General features: G+C 39.4%; 1 protein-coding gene across 2 annotated transcripts in view; it reads left to right on the forward strand.

Moving 5' to 3' along the window:
* LTA4H (leukotriene A4 hydrolase) overlaps positions 1-13,740 on the forward strand; it is a 35,555-nt gene extending 21,815 nt beyond the window's left edge. Inside the window, exons 13-19 of one of the 2 annotated variants that reach the window (XM_040491165.1) lie at positions 116-219; positions 574-644; positions 2,780-2,834; positions 9,672-9,767; positions 11,711-11,793; positions 12,472-12,576; positions 13,512-13,740. In XM_040491165.1, the coding sequence (XP_040347099.1) occupies positions 116-219; positions 574-644; positions 2,780-2,834; positions 9,672-9,767; positions 11,711-11,793; positions 12,472-12,576; positions 13,512-13,629 (632 nt within the window). In that variant the 3' untranslated portion in view covers positions 13,630-13,740. The remainder of the gene's footprint in view (positions 1-115; positions 220-573; positions 645-2,779; positions 2,835-9,671; positions 9,768-11,710; positions 11,794-12,471; positions 12,577-13,511) is intronic. The other variant, XM_040491166.1, reaches the window with a different exon arrangement.
* The last annotated feature ends 1,078 nt before the right edge of the window (positions 13,741-14,818 follow it).

The following is a 14,818-nucleotide window of genomic DNA, read 5'->3' on the forward strand; positions in this document are numbered from 1 at the left end:
TCTGTTCTCTATGGTTAATAGTACTACACTAAGGACCCCCCAAAATATTAAATAGTTACCTTTCCATTAATCAACTTTTCTTTTTCTCTTTTCTTTTTATTTTTTTAACTCTTAGAGGTTTTCCTAGGATTTCTAAAAGCTTATGTTGAGAAGTTTTCCTATAAGAGCATAACCACTGATGACTGGAAGGATTTCCTGTATTCCCACTTTAAAGATAAGGTTGGCTTTTAAAAACTTCCTTATTTTTCATGCCCAATATATCTTCATCTAATGGCTATTTGTTAGGCTGATTTGAATTACTTAATAGTAGTACTGGTCTAGAATTTAAGATTCAACCTTTCATTGTATTTTTTCCTATTTAAAATGTGATCTCAACAACATGAACTAATGTGTATATATTTCAGAGAGATCTGCAATAGCATGTTTCAGAAATGCATTATAATTTTCTTATTTCAGTTATGTCAGTATAGACAAAATTACAGATTTGAGGACCTAAAAGTCTGTTTTAGATTCTTTTTGTTTCCAATGGAAAAGCCTATTCTGTAGCAAACTGGGTGCCCTTCCTGTTCGCAGGTTGATATTCTCAATCAAGTTGATTGGAATGCCTGGCTGTACTCTCCTGGAATGCCTCCTGTAAAACCCAAGTCAGTACTTACCTGTTAACGCTTTCCTTCTCATTCTCCTAAATCCTCAAGCTCCTCCAAGATACTGGGGAGGGTTTTATGACTTCCTTAAGCTGTAACTAGTTAGCGAGTAGACTTCATAGGTGTTTGAACCTTAACCCTGAGGTCAAAAGAATCATTTCCGTGATATAAATCAATGAATTGCAAGTAATTACGGAATGCCTCCTTTTAGCTGAAGGTTGGTGATACAGAGAAGAGTACGATATTTCCCTTTCCTTCAAAACCTTTGTAATGAGAAATAACTTGTATAAGTATTATGTTAATCGTTACAACAGTGTTATAAGTTGTCATCCCATTTCCAGAGAAGACACATTAGGCTTAGCTAGGTAAAATGTCTTCCCTAAGTTTGCACAGTAGGTAGTAAGACTTGAGATTCAAACCCTGGCAGACTTTACTCCCCAGTATACTGTTGTTGTTCTTGTTGTTTGTTGTTTTCTAAGTTTGTTTATTTAGGGAGAGAGTGCACATGAGTGGGGAAGGGACAGAGAAAATCCCGACCCAGGGCTCGAGCCCACAAACCGTGAGACCATGACCTGAGCCAAAGTCAGACACTGAGCCATCCAAGTGCCACTCCAGGGTGCTGCCTTTTAAACTAAATACCCTCCTGAGATCAGAGACCTGAACTGAGGTTGTTCACTACTATTAGCCCTTCCCGCCACATGGCGTAGTCTTGACCCGGGTAATTACAGTCTCAGCTCAAGAACCACTTGCTCAAAGGAACATTCCTTGACCTCTATGACCAGGTCAAGTCCCCGTATAGGGTTTTCTGGTGCTGTGTATGGCCTCTTCATTGTTGTTACCACAGTATTCATTTTAAATTGGTTTGTGTGATTACCAAAGTCTTTCTCCTTCCCTACACAGAAGCACCATGCAAGCAAGGCTCATATCTGGTTTTGCTCACTACTGTTCTTAGGACCTTGCCATAAGTAAGGGTTGCTTCTCCTCCTGCCATAAGTAAGGGCTAATTCTTACAAGGTTCTTTTTGTGACACAGAGAAGGAAGTTTCAGGGCACAAGAAAGAGATAAGCAGAGGTTTTGTACTGCCCTTTTGTTCCTTAGAAATCAGTGCTAAGAAATATTCTAGCTGAAGGTGATTTACTGCCTGAGCAGTTTACTGCCTCTGATCCCCTTTGGTTTTGGGGACAAACAAGAGGCTTTCCCTGCAGTCCACACTTTATGTGACTTTTTGGAGTCACTTTATGACTACTTTATGGAGATTGACTGGCAGCTGCTTCAAAGGATTTCCCTGCTTTAACCCATTTGTAATTTCCCCTAGGGCACAAACTCTCTTTAAGCAGGTTCAATGGTAACTTCCAATCAAAACTTATTTAATTTAGACCCTCAGGGGCAAGTTCCTTACTGTTCTCTCATGGAAACATTTCACAGCAAGCAAGCATGATTTATGGACAAATAGGGATGTTTTGCAAGAATTTTGCACACATTTTACAGTCTCTTCCGTCGTTGCAAAACATGTGGTTTATCTTCTAAGTTGAGAACTCACAAATTTTAATGCAGTTTGCTTTGCTTTACAATCAGAGTTTATTTCCACTTTCTTCTGAGAAGAAATAAAATCATCACATTGTTTCGGAGTCTCCCAAGGGTCTCCTGGGACACCGTTATTTCCCGGGTGTCTAGAACAGTGCCTGACACGTAGGCACTCACAGATTTGTGGGATGATTAGATAGCTGGAACAACAGAATGTAAAATCCACGAAAGCAGCGTGTTGTCACCTTGTCATGAACACCTAGAACTGTGCCTGCCATACAGCAAACACTAGATCTGCCCAACTGAGTCCCAGCTGCTTCAGCACACGCTACTGAAGCATCTGTCTTTGCGGAGATGTTGGGGTGTTCTCTCTGAAGGATAGTCAGGTGCTTCACTAATTTGGTATCCACGTGGATTTCCAGGTTCTTAGATGATGCCAGAATATTTAAGTCAGGTAGAAGATTTCCTGTTTCCATCACTCTGGTGTTCCTGATCTTTATTTAAAAAGAACTTTGAAAGTTAAGTGCGTTCTGTAGTTTCAACGTCGCATTTATGGAAGAGCATGTACATCTTTATGAAATTTAATCTCCAGTATTTTTTCATCTTCGCAGCTATGATATGACTCTGACAAATGCTTGCATTGCCTTAAGTCAGCGGTGGATGGCGGTGAGTACTGATGTGTGATTTTTGGCTCCTTGTTGAAATGTACAAATATGTCTCTACTCATCAGGGACTTTACTTATAAACTCATGTATTTGGAAACGTTATTCATAAATCAAGTCTGGGGGTGCCTGGCTGGCTCAGTCAGTGGAGTGTGTGACCCTTGATCTCAGGGTTGTGAGTTTGAGCCCCAAGTTGGGTGGAGAGATTGCTTACATAAATCAAATCTTAAACAACAACAGAAAATAAGTCAAGTTTGTCCCAAGTGATACCAGCCCTCAATGTGTGAAGTTAAGTTTGGGGGGAGGGGGGAGCAAATAGATGTTTGGTACTAGTTCTCATTTTTCTTGCTCCTTTTTCAAGTCTTAAAAAAGGTATGCAAAAATATTTGCATTTTCTCTTTCTTCTTTTCCTCACAAATCACTTGTAAGATACTGTTACAAATATAGCCCTTACCCATACCAGGTAGATCTAAACTGGTCTCAGGTGAGTGCTAATGCCAGCTGTTAGGGAAGAACTGAGGCACGTTTGCTCTGTCGGTCGGTGTTGTTCACATCTATGGAGCCTCCTAAAGAAGAGCCTCTCTGTGTATATACTGAAACATAACCCTTAGAGAAACCTGAGTGAAGATGTACCCTGGACAGCGCTTTAATGAAAAATATCAGAAAATGTAGGCGCAATCCTTGTAGGGGAAGAAAAGTACTTTTCCCTCTGCCCTCTGAGTTCTTAGCTGAGAGTCCTGTAATAAAACGCAGATTACCAAGAGAAAAACAAATTTATTAACATGTATATCTCATGCATACATGGGAGAGGCCCATGGAAAAATGACTAGCTCAGATGTGCCTCATTCAGGACTAAACACCATTTCAGTGGGGAAAATAAATGATTTTTAGGAAAGATAAATGGGCCCTCAGGAGAACAGATGGAAGGTATGACAGTTTGTGACAAAGTTTGGCTGTGGTGGTGTCAACTTTTAGTTTCCTTTTCTGTGATAGGAGTCTGTCTTGCCTGATTGATGAAACAGTTGAGCTCCTTTTGGAAGGTCTGTCTTTAGGCAGATGAGCATAGTGCAGAGAAAAACCTCTCCTTGCCCTTCCTATTTTTCAAGAGCCTACAACTGAAATAATCAATATACTAAAGTGGCATATTTGGGAGTAGTGTATTTTGCTACCCTTCATCCTGTTATCTGCAACAAATTTAGATGTTGCCTTTTGACACTTGTTTGTAAAGTTTAGTTATAAGTAACTGATGCTAAGCAGTAAGTGATGAGCAGCATGAAAAAGATACAGGGGCACCTAGGTGGCTCAGTCGGGTAAGCCTCTGCCTCCTGATTTTGGCTCGTGTCATGATCCAAGGGTTGTGGGATGGAGCCCTGTGTCAGGCTCCACTGAGCCGGAGCCTGCTTAAGATTCTTTCTTTCTCTGTGTCCCTGTCCCCTCCACCAACCGCTTGCGTATGCACAGAAACAAATGAAGTCACAAGAGGTCACCAGAAAGAGCCAGTACCTCCACCTGGGGCGGGGGACAGTGGATTGGGGTTAGCTGCAGCATGGAGGACAGCTCTGTCCAGAAGAGGGTATTTCAGCTAGGACTGGATATGGTTTGGGCATGGATGAGGTAGAGGAGGACATTCTGGGTGGAAGGGACAAAGTCCAAACAAAGTTTTTTTTAAGCAGCAACAAAACGTGGAACCTACGCAGATAGGTGAGTTCTGCCTGGTTAGAGCTTAGAGCCTATTCATCTGGTTCATCTCCCAACCCTCCTCTTCCCTTCTGACATGGGGCCATAGCCACGATGACTTCTGTTAAGTTCCATTGGGTTTCATTAAGATAGTGTTTTCCCATTCCTTCCTGCCTTCTATAATGCTGCCCTCTCTGCTTCCTCCCACCCCTCACTCTCTCCTCATCCCAGGCTAAGTAAGGCTTTCCTTCCTTTTCTCCCATAGGATCCTAAACAGCCTTATCACACCATTTCTGGCTTTGTGTGTGTGTGTGCGCGCGCGTGCACGCGTGCGTGCTATCATTAAAGTGCTCTTATCAGATTGGAATGAATCAATTAGCCAGTCCAGTGAACCAGTTAACTGAAAAAATTGGCTAAAGTATGGTGTCATAAAAACTAATCATAAGGAAGACATTTTATTTTAAAACATAAATTACTCAGATTTTTACTATGGGGCCGAAGCTGTGTATCAACTGCATAAACTAAAATTCATGATGCACCTGTAACTTCCAATTTTAGTTTCTTTTATTTTTTATCTATTTTTTTTTAAATGTTTATTTATTTTTGAGAGAGACACAGTGGAAGCAGGAGAGGGGCAGAGAGAGAGGGAGACATAGAATCCGAAGCAGGCTCTGAGCTCTGAGCTGTCAGCCCACAGCCTGACGCAGGGCTTGAACTCACAAACCGTGAGACCATGATCTTAGCCGAAGTCAGACACTTACCCAACTCAGCCGCCCAGGTGCCCCAATTTCGGTTTCTTTTAAAGTGGGAATAGAATTTAAATACACTTGCAAAGCAATTGGTAGCCCCTTCTAGATTTTTCTGTTGTTATTCCCATCTGTTTACAAAGATCTTGTCTACAAATTCTGTAGCAACATTTTTTGTACAGCACTTTTTAAGTTAAAGTTGACTTAGTTTGTCCAGAGCAATAAACTTAATATTTATAGAGACTTCTTCTTTTTTTTTTTTTTTGGCACTCCTCTTTCATCAGTATACCTATTATTTAACAGGATTTCCTGCTTACAACTACAATTGACATAAACACATTTGGAAACAAGTTTATGTAGTTAACACATAAATCAACAGGTGGGAGAAGAAAAGCACAGGGGTGCTTTGCTCTGAAGGGGTGGCCCACCCACTCAGAGCAAAGGGCACACCCTGGACACGAGTCCACTCATTTTACAGAGAGGGTAGAAAGTATCGGTTAATCCAATGAGTGGTTTTAGTGGAGCTCATTGTTTTGTTGTTGTTTTTGAGAGAGAGAGAGAGAGAGAGAGAGAGAGAGCATGAGCAGGGGAGGTGCAGAGAGAGGGAGGGACTGAAGATCTGAAGCGGGCTCTGGGCTGACAGCCGTGAGTCTAATGTGGGGCTCGAACTCACGAGCGACAAGATCACAACCTGAGCCAGAGTCAAATGCTCAACCAACTGAGCCACCCAACTGCCCCAGTGAAGCTCATTTTTAAAAAGCTTTTACTGTATTTGTATTTTCTTACAGTATTGCTTGTATCTGTTTCTTTCACCAGGCGATAAGCTCCTTGAGAGCAGAAATTGTTTTTATTCATCTCTATATCCCCAGTGCCATCCCCATTTATTCACTGTTGGATAAATACATGAATTAGTAGAGGGAAAACAAGGTTGGAAAGATGTATTAGTTTCCTATTATAGAGAATCTTGATTGTCAAACTAAGGAATGTAAAACAATCTGTAAACAGCACTGGATCCTTAAAGGTTTTTGAATAGCAAATGAAATGATCAGAGTTGCTTATTAGGACCATTAATCAAGCTGTGTAATATATAGGATCAATTAATATGGAAAAGTGAGAGTTAGTAAGAAAGCCAGCTAGTAGGTCAGATAAGATGGTAGTTCAGACCAAAAGGCTGGTGGGGTTTGAACTAGAACAGTGCAGGAGGAAATAAAAGATTTGAAGTAAAAGTTCAAAAAATAAAATTGAAATTTACTTCAAATTGAAGTAAAACCTCAAAAAATAAAAGTTTTTGAGGTTTAATATTAAATAGCTAGTTAAGATCTTGAAAACATTAAATGTGGAGAATAAGAAAGAGGAATAGAAAGTTCCAGGTTTTGAGGGAACGCTCTTAGAGCCAGAAGAAGGAAGAAAAACAAATCAGAAGTAAGGCAAATCAGAACAATGGAACAAGAAACCAAGGGAAGGGGCACCTGGGTGGCTCGGGCAGCTAAGTGACCAACTCTTGAGTTCAGCCTGGGTCATGATCTCACAATTGTGAGATAGAGCCCTGCGTGGGGCTCAGTGCTGATGGTGTGGAGCCTGCTTGGGATCCTCTCTGTCCCTTTCTCTCCTCCTCCCTCTCTTGTGTGCATGCACACACACACACTCTCTCTCAAATAAATAAACAAATAAACTTAAACCAAGGGAAAAGATACTGTAATTTAAAATAAAATACAAACATCTTTCTGAAGATTCTGATAACATCATGACCAAGTTAGAACATCACTAACCCTTTAGATCTAGTTCACGATTTTTTTGAGGGGGTAGAAAGTGTCTAGGCAGCTCCTTACCCAGCAGGGTAGTTGTGCACATATGTACGTCCACTGTCAATACTTTGCCTGGAATACTTGCTGCGTTCAGTGTTGTAACAAAAAGGACCAGAGGTGTTGAGTTATGATTGGAAAAGTGGTTTAATCATGTATGCTAAATAATTTAGAAAGGTCTAATTATTCCTATGCAGGGAGGGAAATCTGGTGGCACATCTTGCCACAGATGATGCTTTCGTTCTTCTGTCTGTGTCTTAAATTTATGTTTTGTGTAGTTCACAAACATGTCATGGAGAAAAGTATGAGGGATCCATGCTTGGATGGATCTTCGACAGCAATGTGATATATTAAGACCTCTGGGTTTTGTTTTGTTTTTAATGTTTATTTATTTTTTGAGAGAGAGAAAGAGAGACAGAAAGAGAGGGAGACACAGAATCCAAAGCAGACTCCAGACTCTGAGCTGTCAGCACAGAGCCCAACGCGGGGCTTGAACTCACAGACTACAAGATCATGACCTGAGATGAAGTTGGTCACTGTTAACCAACTGAGCCACCCAGGCACCCAGGACCTCTGTGTTCATTTGAAAAATGTATGCCAGCCCACCTACTAAAACTGCTCCTGCTCTTGATTTCTGCTTAGATATTCCTTTAGGCTCAGCAGCCAACACGGATGATTATAAATAGTTCACTATCAATAGGAGCGGGTCGTGTCAGAGACAGACTGAGGACATTATAATCACTAGTTCTCCCTTTGCCTTGTTTTATTGTTCAATTGTTTTTCTTAAATATTAAAAAAAATGCAAAAGAAAAAACGTATATCACCTATCGGAAGGTATAAAAAGGTGCACCCACCACTAACATAAGAAAGAAAACCTCAGTGGTACTTTTGGAGCAACCCTCCCCATCTCATTCCCCTCTCTATCCACGTTGCCTTCCCAGCAAGGTAACCATTACCTTGAATTTTGGTTTATCATTCCATTGCTTTTAATGTTTTTACCACTTATGACATGGCCTTAATAAATATTTTAAAGTTGCATGTTTTTGAGCAGAGCATGAGATCTGTAAGTTTTGATAACCAAGGTGAGGTTCCAAAGAGAGATAGTAAAGGGGGTTCTGAACAGGGAGGAAGGTGTAAAAGAATGTTTCTTTACAAGGATATATTTATGCATTAAATTTCCTGGAAGGATATACGAGGAACTATTCATATTGGTCACTGGGGAGTAGGACCCAGAGACGTGGCAAAAACAAAGGAATTTTTCATTCAGTCCTATCTGATTTTTTTAAACATTGCATATGTTTCTTTTAAAGTTAAAAGAAACCCTAGTTTATGTGGAAGATAGTATGGAGGTTCCTCAAAAAGTTAAAAATAGAAATACCCTATGATCCAGTAATCACACTACTGGGTATTTACCCAATAAATACAAAAACACTAATTCTAAGGGATACATGCACCCCTGTGTTTATAGCAGCATTAATTTACAATAGCCAAATTATGGAAGCAGCCCAAGTGTTCATCAATAGATTAATGGATAAAGATGATGTACACACACACACACACACACACACACACACACACACTGAGGAATATTATTCAGCCATAAAAAAGAAAGAAATCTTTCCATTTGCAATGACATGGATGGAGCTAGAGAGTATAATGCTAGGTAAAATCTGTTAGAGAAAGACAAATACCATATGATTTCACTCAATGTGGAATACAAGAAACAAAACAAATGAGCAAAGGAAAAAAGACAGAAACAAACCAAGAAACAGACTCTTAACTATACAGAACAAACTGATGGTTACCAGAGGGGAGGTGGATAGGAGGATGGGTTAAATAGGTGATGGGGACTAAGGAGTCCATTTGTCATGATGAGCGCTGGGTAATAACGTGGAATTGTTGAATCTCTATATTGTATACCTGAAACTAATATAACAGTGTAGGTTAACTATACTAGAATTAAAATAAAATAATAATAATAATAATAAAGAAACCCTAGTTGAAAGGAATTCAAAACTACTTAAAGATTTTTTAAATAATTACTTTGATAATCTTCATTTAATATCTCTTAATCATATCTTCAAAGATTTTTGGCAGTGAATCCTAAATTAAAAAGTACAGACTCATTTTTCTTTTTCTAAGATGATTTCCAAGATTAAGTGGGGAAAACAGAATGTGTGGGGTTGGAGGGAAACATCAGTTTGTGGCCTTACTAATTAATTAGTGTAATATTTAAAAGATATTATTATGCAATTTGATCCTTTACCCAAATTTTACAATTAGCCTGTAAATTAGTTGACATGCTGTTTGTAACATTTCTTTACTTTGACAATCTGTACATCTTGAATGGTACAAAGGATGTAAACATTTTTTTACTATTAATAGTCTAATTTCTCTTAAGTAATATAAATTTTAGGAGTCATGTTAGCTCTTTAAGTTACAGTAACATCATCTCAAAATTATGAAAGTAGCCAAGGCTTAAATTTATTTTTTACCATCTTGTACATCCTTGTATTTCTGTCTTTTTCTTAATTTTTACTTTTATGTTAGGTGAACCAATAAATATTATTAACTTGTACATTTTATACAAAATAACCAGGAAACATTTTTTTTTAGGCCAAAGAAGATGATTTAAATTCATTCACCGCAGCAGACCTGAAGGACCTCTCTAGTCATCAGCTGAACGAATTCTTAGCACAGATGCTCCAGAAAGTAAGTACTAGCTCAAAACATGAGACATTACAATGGATATAATAAAAGCACAGCATTTAGGTCAAACCCAACTTGGAAAAAAAATGTTAATGTGAAAACTAATGGGAAAAAAAATTTATAAAATTCATTTGTTTCTTTAAAGACATTTGTTGAATGCTTATTATGTTTAGTGTTATTATAAATATGAAAATATTCAAGAAACAAAGAAACCATGTCCACAGAAGCTTATAATCTAGTAGGAAAGGTCACACATACAAAATCTGGCAATTAAAGGAGACATATTTTAGGTATCATTTGAGAAAAACTTAATCAGTAAAGAAGGACTCCCTTCTAAATGGCATCATCAAGGAAAGGTTTTGTGGGAGTGGAGCTGGCTTTGAGGAGAGCAGCATCATAATGCAGAGGTGGAAATTCAAGTCCGAGGGAGTAGCAAGCCACCGTGTTGCAGAAGTTAATGAAGATCATTCTAGAAAGCCTGGTATAGGATGTGATGAATCTTGAATGCTAAGCTAAGAATCAGATTTTGTAGGTAGGAAGGGATCTAACATTTTTAACAGGAAAGGATGGATTATAAAACAAGCCTGCTGGTGGATCAACATGAGGAACACGGGTGGTGGAGTTATCTGGGAGACAGTACCAGAGGCACTGGTAGGAAAGGAGGGGGCAGGGGTGAAGGGTGAAAGGCATGGGTTTGTGCCTGGCTGGATTTGGCGGTTAACAGGAATGAGTCCAAGCAGATCTTAAGGTTTCAAACCAAGGCAATAAAAAGAATATGTAAAACAGAAAGAGGAGGCTGCATTTTGAGAGGGAGGGAAGGACTGGGTCTTGGCTTTCACATTAAAATGCTCTGTTGGGCCTGAGGACCTTGAGAGGGATAAAGAAGACTGGACAGAGTTTCCTAAGGAATCAACACAAAGGGAGGAATGGATTTTAGGCAACACGGGCTTGGTGAGAATCAATTTTTTAGGGCATAAAGTCGCCATTTTTCATAAATGTCTTTAGCGCTGCCTTGGGGCCAGGGAGAGGGAGGACCTGACGGGATGTTTCCAGAAAAGGCATGGCAAAAATGGGGGAAGATTGGGGGTCCAGGAGGGGACCTTAACCAGTGGACCTACCAGGGCGGACTTGGAGGTTAGCTGAGACCAAACAGTTTGGGAAGGGTCTGGCACTCAGAGCAGAGATGCTTCCGGAGCGAGCATGGGGTGGGTTTTGTAAGAGGAGTCGTGGCAGCAGAGGAGAGTCACCACCCACCTAGCAGCACCTCAGCCTCCCTGCTTGTCCAAACTGAACTTGTCTTCCTTCTTTCCTCACCAGACTTGCTCCCCATTTTAGCTTAAGGTTAAGCCAGGCACAGGAGGTTCATGAACTCCTGAAATTGTATAGAGCATTTGTGTTTGTATGGTAAATGTATCTCTTTTTCCTAAGGAAGGGGTCCATATTACTCATCAGGTTCTCAAAGGACCTGTAATATATAAGTTTTAAAAGCTATTTTGTAGGCATATAGATCATTTAAAAGGGATTTCAGAGGAAATATGCAAAGATAAAGCTCAGGGTAATCTGTGAGGAAACAAAGAACTGTGGTTTAATACAGAGAATGGGATAAATTTAAGATAGATAAAGTATAAGGAAAAACTTGAAGGACTCTGGAAAGAGTTAGAAAGTTAGATTTTATATGTACCAGAAGGTCTGAGGAGAGAAATTCTCATTTAATTCTCTAGGTACCTCACAAATTAAACTATCCCTTCGCTTCTAGCAGAACATCCTTATCCAGAATAAGTTGGCACAAAATTTATTGTAGTGTGCATTTGTTTTCATTTTATCTAACTTATTTCTATATTTGAAAATATTTAGGATTTTAATCTGGCTAAGAATTTCCCTCCAGCTCCTTTCTTCCAAGGAATCCTGTTGAAATGATATGTCATACTTCTTTATTTTGCTCTTAGGCACCTCTTCCATTGGGGCATATAAAGCGAATGCAAGAGGTGTACAAGTTGAATGCCGTTAACAATTCTGAAATACGATTCAGGTACATCATTTTAACTTGTCTCTGTGGAAGAAAGTAGAAACTAGTTTAAAATGTGGAGAAAGGGAAAGCAGAGTCGGAGCCATACATGAGTTTTAAGAAATCCTATGAAATCTTCTGCACTTGTATAAATAATCATAGGAATACTTGCAGTATCTGTAAGATGAGAGTATTAATCTTTTTCTTAGAATTTGTTCGAAGCTTCTCTTGGCCTTAAAACAAAAAGGAGAATTAGGAATCCAGAGGTAAACAGTTCTTCCACAACTAGCCAAATTGACTCTGATAAGGGAATAGTTAGAAATCTCTGATTCTGTTATGTGGCTAATCTTTCTTAATTCTGATTTGTAGTGTGAGTCTTAAACCAAAGTTTAATTTCCTTTAGAAACTGCACAGATAAGGTACATGAACACCAACGTAAGCTAGCCTTTTAAAATGTCTGGTCTTTTTCAAGAACAAACTCCTCTTCCTTCTCTTCTCCAGTTATTGAATTGTATATAAAAGGATTTGAAAAAAAAAAGAAGGATTTGAGATTCTCAGAATAAAGACATAATATAAAGAGGTGTGCAGTAGAATTATAATGGGATTACTTATCACTATGAAAGTAATCTTCAGATGTGACTGTATATCCCGCCCCTTCCTCCTCATTTCCTACCCCACGCCCCCTAAAAATCTTCCTTTCAGATGGTTACGGCTCTGCATTCAATCGAAATGGGAGGAAGCAGTTCCTCTGGCTCTAAAAATGGCAACTGAGCAAGGACGAATGAAATTTACGCGGCCCTTATTCAAGTAAGAACCCACTCAAATGGTGCTTTGAATTTAGATCAGGAATGGGGAAGAACAATCTTAAGTTTTTCCTGTTGTTAAAATACTTTGCAAAATTCCATCTAAAAATAATTTTTAAATTTGTTAAAGATTACAGGTATAATTTTGGAATAGGAATGAACACTTCTAAAATACTTAGAATTTGAGGTAATTGGATTAGCTGTTTTAGAAACCTTATATATCAATTACCTATTATGGGCCAGATAGGTTTAGACACTGGTGAAAAGGAAGTAAATAGAAAGCAATCTTATGTGCACCGAACGGTCTTTAAAAGCAAGTAGGAGATAATTGGTGGATAGGCATGGACAAGAGAAAGAGTCTGAAGTTATTCAAATGCAATAAGAAATGAACAGATAAAGCCAAACCTTTTTGATTCAAATGTCCCAATGAGGTGGAAGAATAGGTTGCTTGACATGTAATAAAGCAATGCGCGGTAGAGGGGAAAAGTTGTATCTTGGCTAAAAGCTAGAACTTAAGAATATCTTTTTTTTTTTAATTTTTTTTTCAACGTTTATTTTTGGGACAGAGAGAGACAGAGCATGAACGGGGGAGGGGCAGAGAGAGAGGGAGACACAGAATCGGAAACAGGCTCCAGGCTCTGAGCCATCAGCCCAGAGCCCGACGCGGGGCTCAAACTCACGGACCGCGAGATCGTGACCTGGCTGAAGTCGGATGCTTAACCGACTGCGCCACCCAGGCGCCCCACGAATATCTTAATGAAGTTATTTTGACTGTGGATTTGGCAGGAATTCTGAAAAATATATAACCATGACATAGACAGTCATAATTAATCTTTTCATTAATTTCACAAGAATAAAATTATACCTGCCAAATAAAACATTCCTTGCCAAAATAATAAGTCATTATCCAACTTTCTTCCTTTTTTCCCACTCCCACAGAGACCTTGCTGCCTTTGACAAATACCATGATCAAGTCGTCCGTACCTACCAGGAGCACAGAGCTAGCATGCACCCCGTGACGGCCATGCTGGTGGGGAAAGATTTAAAAGTGGATTGAGGACCCACCAATGACGATTTCAGACATTTTTCTTTTTTAAACTGAAGTCACAAAGAAATGGAAAAACTTCAGCTCACATTGTAATTAAAATGTTTTTGTTTTCGGTTTTTATTATTTTGTCGGTGATTTTCATAAATAAAGCTGAGCTACCTTTTTTTTCCTCCCTGCCAGTGGCATGTTCTTTGTAAAGTGCATTTTAACAAAGTTTGGTCTTTTAATTTATAAAAGTAAAATTTGTAATTACATATTTATTTTCCCCAGCACGATCACAAAAGTGTCAACATATTATTTACCTGACATTTTAAGTTTCTTAATATGAAGCTGCTACACACCAAACATTCAACATGATTAGGGTTTTGCTCTTTAAAGGTTTCATTTTTTTTAAGTTTGTTTATTTTGAGGGAGAGCAAGGGCAAATGGGGGAGGGGCAGAGAGAGAAAGAGAGAATCCCAAGCAAGCTCTGCACGCTTGGCACAGAGCCTGATGCAGGGCTTGAACTCACGAACCGTGAGATCATGACCTGAGCTGAAATCAAGAGTTAGATGCTTAACCCACTGAGCCACCCTAGCACCCCAGGTTTTGCTTTTTAAATAACATGAACACTCCGTTGGATTTGCTCCCCCACCCGCCCAGTGAACATAGTATAAATGCCCTTTCCAAACTGTATAAACTCTATAGGGAGCATTGTTCCCCCCCACCCTGCATCCACCTGCTGATCCACTGGACTTGTCCTGCTGTCCTGTCTGTCAGGGTCAAATGACCACTCCGAACACCAGTATTTCCCATCAACCTTTCAGAGTCTCTCCTGTCTGTTCAACCTTACTCCTCTCCTTAGTGGTCACCAAACATTCTTCATCCTTGTAGAGCACAAAGCCCATAGAAAGAATACAATTATAGTATATACTGTACATATAATACACACTGGAAGTGATACGACTTGAACCAAATGTAACAAAGCATCCCATGAGTGTAATGTACCCTGGGGCGCCTCAGCACACGGTGTGGGAACCACAGTTGTATTAGAATTCTTTGATTGTAAGGGAGAACGACTCATGACTAGAAGTCAGAAAAGGATAAGGAGGATTATTTTAAGAATACAGGGCAGGGGCAGGTTGTCAGAACCTGTGGACAAACAGAAGGGCACTGACACCCAGAATTGCCAAGCAAGCAATACTCTTTCTTGTCTCTC

The sequence above is a fragment of the Herpailurus yagouaroundi genome, unplaced genomic scaffold (genome assembly GCF_014898765.1).
Source record: "Herpailurus yagouaroundi ecotype Mexico unplaced genomic scaffold, PumYag 182, whole genome shotgun sequence".
NCBI lineage: Eukaryota > Metazoa > Chordata > Mammalia > Carnivora > Felidae > Herpailurus > Herpailurus yagouaroundi.